Below are 6760 nucleotides of genomic sequence, written 5' to 3'. Positions count from 1 at the left end.
TACACCACAAAACCCTACGGGGGCCTGAAACCCACCGGGGGGGGAACCCGGGGATCGTGGCCGGAGTCTCAAGCTCCCTAGAGCTAAAAATAATAATAATAATTCATAATCATCATCATCATCATCAAAGAGGCAATCGGAAATGCTGCACAAAAAAAATATGAAGTCTGACTTTTCAAACGGACTCTCCCGGCAGAAGGACCCATGGCTTTTTTTTTTGAAGGCGTGTAGGGATCCCCGCGCTCGGAATCTGCACGGATGTGGCTTTATCTCCGTTATCCCTGACGAGGAGGAGGGAATAGGACTTTAAAAAAAAAAAACAAAACCCCAAAAAACGACCCTTTGAGCCCTGCGAGGTGTGTCCGGGTCTGTATCTGAAGAGGCTAGGCGTGAGAGGGAATGCAAAATTGGAAAAAAAAACAAACCTGTAAAAAATATTCAGTACAGTTAGAAATATGGCATACTTTTGTCACTATATATATATAAAACAAAACAAAAAAAAATCTATATCCAATAGGATCCAGTGGAGTCTGGAAAAATCCCAAGTAAAATGTCAAAGCGCAACTCCTAATAAATGATATGAATGTCTCTGAGTGTCAAGTCTTGGAAATCCGAGGTCTTTGTGCTCCAGGTAGGTTCTTGGTAGTTTTGCTGGGTTTCTTTTGTCCTGGTGTTGTGTCTGGCAGGAACGAGTCCTAGAAAGAGAGAATAGGGTGAGTTACAGCTGCCACCAGCCGGGTTTTGGGCAAGAGAACCAACCTGTATCCGTTGGAGACCTCAAATAAGGTGTTACAGCTGCCACCAGCCGGGTTTTGGGCAAGAGAGAAGAACCTGTAACCATTGGAGACCTCAAATAAGGTTGGAATAGGACTTTAAAAAAAAAAAAACAAAACCCCAAAAAACGACCCTTTGAGCCCTGCGAGGTGTGTCCGGGTCTGTATCTGAAGAGGCTAGGCGTGAGAGGGAATGCAAAATTGGAAAAAAAAACAAACCTGTAAAAAATATTCAGTACAGTTAGAAATATGGCATACTTTTGTCACTATATATATATAAAACAAAACAAAAAAAAATCTATATCCAATAGGATCCAGTGGAGTCTGGAAAAATCCCAAGTAAAATGTCAAAGCGCAACTCCTAATAAATGATATGAATGTCTCTGAGTGTCAAGTCTTGGAAATCCGAGGTCTTTGTGCTCCAGGTAGGTTCTTGGTAGTTTTGCTGGGTTTCTTTTGTCCTGGTGTTGTGTCTGGCAGGAACGAGTCCTAGAAAGAGAGAATAGGGTGAGTTACAGCTGCCACCAGCCGGGTTTTGGGCAAGAGAACCAACCTGTATCCGTTGGAGACCTCAAATAAGGTGAGTTACCATCAACAGCAGGAGTTGAGGTTCAGAGCAACCCCCTGGCACAACCACCATCCCCTGAGGGACCACATTTGAAGAGCTCCAAGTCCAGGAATGCTTAGGAGACCTTTCCCATTTTTATTTAGGGGACTTAAACTTAACTTGGACAGTTAAAAAGCTCAAGCACAGTGTCTGTTAAACCACAGTGTCTGTCTCTCCTTTTGTTAAAAAGCTCAAGCACAGTGTCTGTTAAACCGTGCTGTCCCTCCTTTTGCCTAACAATGTCATGTTCCACCTCCCAAACTTCTGCAAGGACCAGTTTTGTTGGGATAAGGCAGGACACACGCATGGCACCCATTTGGGTGACACCAGCATCACCAAGGCAGGACGGGCTATATAGCACCGAGCTCCTGGATTTCTTGAGCAGCTTTCCCAAAAAACATCAAAACTGTGGAAAAGGGATCCTTCCAGGCAAGTCAGGAGCTTGGGGTCCAGCTCAGGGGTCACCTGGCACTGGGACAGGCAAGTCCTACACGGAACCTACAGCATCTTGGGGCATCCAAGGTGCTTGGCAAGACAAAACCACCTCATGGCAGGAGCCAGGCACCTTCTTTTAGTCTTTTCTGCCTCATTTCCACCGCAGGATTAGTCTGTATTTGTGACGGCTTCATCAGCCTTAAATGATTTAATAAGAACAGGCTGAGTGGGACTCAGCAGCTACAAAATAATAATTTTGCTGAAACTTTGACCATATTCAGCCAAACCTCGCTGTGTGGGGATGAAGCCCCCAGCACCCACGTGTAAATGGGGGGGGGGGTCTCTACTTACACAGCCCCGCTACTCCTCCGCGATCTCGGTCTCCTGGTGCACCACCACCTTGGTCACCGACATGTCGGGGTGCTGCTCCTTGGCTGCCTTGATGGCCTGAGCCAGAACCTGAAAAGAAACCCCCATTTCAGAGCGTGTCCCACCTCCCCCGGGGTCCTCGGGGACCAGAGATGGCTTCTGCCTCCAGGGAGAGAAAAAGAAAAGTGATTCCACTTCAGCTGCAAGGTTTGGTGGCCCATCTAATACCACTTCTGGTAAAATTAGATTATTTCTGAAAGGAAAAGCTGTTTTCTAAGAATACCCCCCATCTCCCCACTGGCCCGTGGCAGAAGATGGATGAGGACGATTAAGCAAACCCTGTTTGTTCTTCCAGCCAGCGTGGTGAGCACATTTCAGACATCTCCTCAGACATTTTCTTTTTGGAATTAATAAACCAGTTCTCGTCGTAGGACTACTCTCCAGCCCCCACGATGCCTGCCACTAAAATTAAATTCAAAGTCTAATTCTCTGATGACAAAAAATCATCCAACACACGCTAGAGGCCAACGAGGCTGACTCATCAGAAAGGCTTCAGATGAAGCCAAGGAGATTTAATGCAGGTGCTGAGCTCTGTGAAAGGATTTCTGGCACCACACGGCAGCAACAGCGCCGCAAAGTTACCAGAAAAATTAATGCAGATCGGGCAGATGTCAAGGAAAACTTTTATTTCACTTCTTTTTTGTTTTGTGGATATATATATATTTTTTTTTTCAAATTGCATTTGTCCAAACCAATGCTGAAATCAAAACTCTGCTGCCAACACCAGTTTCAGAGCAGAATGAAGCTCCGCTGGCCCAGCTCTACGCTGGCAAAGAAGAGTTTATTATTGAAATCAGTTTTGAAGATTTATTTCTACCTTGGTAAAATTTCCCTGGGTTGGTTCCTGGTGAAGCTGTCCTGGGAGAGGCAGCCTGTCTACTTTGTGCCAGCTCCCAGCACCTCTTCTGGACCAGAAGCTCTCTTGGAAGAGGCTGCCCAGGTGGAGTCTCCATCTCTGGAGACATTCCAAATCCACCTGGACACCTTCCTGTGGGACCTGCTCTGGGTGGACCTGCTCTGGCAGGGGGTTGGAGGAGATGATCTCCAGAGGTTCCTTCCAACCCCATGTCATTCTGTGACCCCATCCACGCTCCTACCTGGTCGTGGTCAACAAGAAGAGTGTGACCAGCAGGTGGAGGGAGGTCATCTTCCCCCTCTGCTCTGCCCTGGGGAGGCCCCAGCTGGAGCACTGGGACCAGTTCTGAGCTCCCCAGTTCCAGAAGGACAGGGAACTGCTGGAGAGGGGACAGCAGAGGCTACAAAGATGATGAGGGGTCTGGAGCATCTCTCTGATGAGAAGAGGCTGAGGGACTTGGGTCTTTTTAGTCTGGAGAAGAGAAGACTGAGGGGGGATCTGATCAACACCTATAAATACTTCAAGGGTGGGTGTCAGGAGGATGGGGCCAGGCTTTTTTCAGTGGTGCCCAGGGACAGGACAAGAGGAAATGGGCACAAACTTGAATATGTGAAGTTCTACCTAAACATGAGGAGGAACTTCTTCACTTTGAGGGTGGCAGAGCCCTGGAAGAGGCTGCCCAGGGAGGTGGTGGAGTCTCCTTCTCTGGAGACATTCCAAATCCACCTGGACACGTTCCTGTGGGACCTGCTCTGGGTGGCCCTGCTCTGGCAGGGGGTTGGAGGAGATGATCTCCAGAGGTCCCTTCCAACCCCATGTCATTCTGTGACCACATCCACGCTCCTACCTGGTCGTGGTCGACATCCGCATCCCCCGTGATGACAATCCTCTTCTCAATCCGCGTCTCCGAAATGCCACCTTTCACAGTCTAGTACGAAAGGAAAAAAACCACCATCAGTCTAGAAGTGGGAAGGAATTTGAGCTCACCGGGGCTGCCTGGCTCAACACAGAAGCCAAAAATAGCGGCGCCGAATCCCGCTGTCACCACAGCGGCAGAATCATGGGGGAAAAACTGCCGCTGCTCCAAGGAAAAACTGTCAAATATTCCTTTTCTTGTCACTGAGGCAGGGAAGAGCTTTGACTCACTGCACAGTTCCCTCCCCTTGTCCCACAGGACAGGCAGAGCCCACGTCACAGCCCACCCTTAATCCATAACCTACAGACTTAACGCAGGCAAAGCTGGGACCTTGATGCTTTGTTTCAGGTATTAATCACTTTTTTTTTTTAAAAAGAACTGGGGTTTTAGCTTCCCCCCCCCTACTATTTAACTCTGCCCATCTCTCCATTGTGTTGTTATTTCAGTTGTGGTGGTTTTATGGTGTTCCCGGGCTGTCACCTTGGTGATCTGGGTGGTGGTGGTGCTGCTGGTGGTTTCCGAAGTGATGGTCTGAGCGGTCAGCAGGATGCCAGGGTCCAAATCTCCATTGCCACCATCCGTCTGTGGGACAGAAGAAGAGGCCGTGAGGCTCTGCAGGTGGAGGGGACAGACACAGGGACATCACACGGACAGAGCAGGACACGATCCGAGGACAGGAGCTCCTCTGGGTCACGGAGTGTGGGAGAGGAGAGGAGCGGAGCTGCAGAGGCCGAGCTGCATCCGGCTGCACGAGGACTCAGCACAGAGTCCCTGGATGTTAAGGCTGGAAATGCAGGACTCACAAAACCATCCAGACAGGACCCATGACATCTCTCAGACCAGGCAGGCTGGGAAATACCCAAATCTGCTGGTCATGCTCCCCCATGGCAAGGACCATCCCTTTGGAGACAATGAAGGGAGACCAAAGCAGACACCTCTCCCGAATTACACCTGCCTGGACCCAGGGAGGGTCACAAACCTGGAGATCTGTGCACAAATTGTGAGAGATTGAAGGACAACCTGATTCAGAGGGTTCTACCCTTCTTCCCTCCTGACACCACCTTGCACATCACTCACAAACTCATGGCAGAAGTAATGAAAGTCCAAATATCTGCTGAACTACGAACAATTTCTTTACCATAGAATCACAGAATGGTTTGGGCTGGAAGGGACCTTAAAGATCATTGAGTTCCAACCCCCCTGCCCTGGGCAGGGACACCTCCCACCACACCAGGTTGCTCCAAGCCCCATCCAACCTGCCCTTGAACCCCTCCAGGGATGGGGCAGCCACAGCTTCTCAGGACAACCTGGGCCAGGCTCTCACCACCCTCACACCAAACAAGTTCTTCTCAATATCTAATCTAAATCTCCCCTCTTTCAGTGTCAAACCCTTCCCCCTCCTCCTATGGCTCCCCTTCCTGATCCAGAGTCCCTCCCCAGCTTTCCTGAAGCCCCTTGAGGGACTGGAAGGGGCTCCAAGGTCTCCCCGGAGCCTTCTCTTCTCCAGGCTAATAGTTGGGTACTTGGTTCCCATCCTGCACGATGTGACCTTTCAAGGTCTGCCCAAAATCCTGAAAGAAGCCACCCTGAAGACTCATCCCGGCCGTGTCTCCCTTGGGGTTCCCCGCTCTGGAAGGCTGGGCAGGGTGGTGGGACGATATCTGGAGTTACCACAAGGTGGGACCCTTCTCCACCGACTGGAAGAATCTCGTGGCGCGTCACAAGCCGGTGCACGCTCAGCCAACTGCTCCCAGCCCCGGAGACACGCTTTTCCTTGTCATTTCCCAGTTGGAAACGGTAAGAGCAGCAACCAGAGCAAAACCCCTCTGTCCATCTAACCACCCGCTGAGAAACAGGGTGATGCTCAGCACCGCCCGGTGCAGCACGTCTGAACATCACAATCCCCCTGCTCCCTCCATGGGGAAGATGCTGAGCAGCCCCCGATTCCTCGGGAATCCCAAATTATCCAAGCACGGTCCACGGGATACCTCCATCCGGACCTACATCCCACAGTCACCACACTCCAACAGCAGAGCATCGGCTGCTTCTAACAACCCCAGCTACGACAAACCCAGGCTAACACAGGCTCCAAATTCTCAAACACATAAATAAAACCTATTTTAGACTGATGATTAATTTTCACCTCAGCAATGAAACCATACCTGCCTACGTTGGTATCACTCCACTAACATTTCTCGTTTACAGTCCCCACTCTGGTTGCATTTTATACAATACTTTTGGTTTTCCACATCTGTTTCAGGGTTGAATCCTAAAGGACAATCCACAAACATTTTCAAAACCATTTATAAACCAAATTCTACATCATCAAGAGCAAGGAGAGTCGAGGAAAGCAAGACAAGGCATCTCCTGCAGAAAAAAGGCCAACTCAGGTTAACTCTGTACAGTCTAGTCCACATCCCAAAGGCACCAGTGGCTGAAAATAAATTCTATTTGCATGCTGGAAAAAAAAATAATTAATCTTCAGGGATAATAAAACTACTGCTCCTCTAAAAATGAGGAAATATTTCCAGATGCACCTGGAAAAATATGCCATAACTTCTGTGCTGGGACTCAGACGCTTGGAGAACGGCAGATGCTGCACTCATTGCAGGATTTGGCAACAAAACGGCTTCCTTGAGTTTAATTAAGCCTACTCAGACGCTTGGAGAACGGCAGATGCTGCTGTCTCATGGCAGGATTTGGCAACAAAAAGGCTTCCTTGAGTTTAATTAAGCCCTTGGAAA

The 6760-nt window shown here is 49.2% G+C and overlaps 1 protein-coding gene across 1 annotated transcript in view; it reads right to left on the bottom strand.

Annotated features, from left to right (window-relative positions):
- Positions 1-1021: 1021 nt before the first annotated feature.
- The window catches only part of EPB41 (erythrocyte membrane protein band 4.1), a 76304-nt gene continuing 70565 nt past the window's right edge, over positions 1022-6760 (bottom strand). The window contains exons 17-20 of the mRNA XM_014952928.1: positions 4497-4598; positions 3948-4028; positions 2167-2274; positions 1022-1262 (exon numbers count right to left, since the gene is read on the bottom strand). Coding sequence (XP_014808414.1) covers positions 2176-2274; positions 3948-4028; positions 4497-4598 — 282 coding nt within the window. The 3' untranslated portion in view covers positions 1022-1262; positions 2167-2175. The remainder of the gene's footprint in view (positions 1263-2166; positions 2275-3947; positions 4029-4496; positions 4599-6760) is intronic.

Source organism: Calidris pugnax, unplaced genomic scaffold (assembly GCF_001431845.1).
Source record: "Calidris pugnax isolate Ruff unplaced genomic scaffold, ASM143184v1 scaffold243, whole genome shotgun sequence".
Classification (NCBI taxonomy): Eukaryota; Metazoa; Chordata; class Aves; order Charadriiformes; family Scolopacidae; genus Calidris; species Calidris pugnax.
The sequence above is the reverse complement of the archived record's forward strand: the minus strand, read 5'-3'. Positions and strand labels throughout refer to the sequence as shown.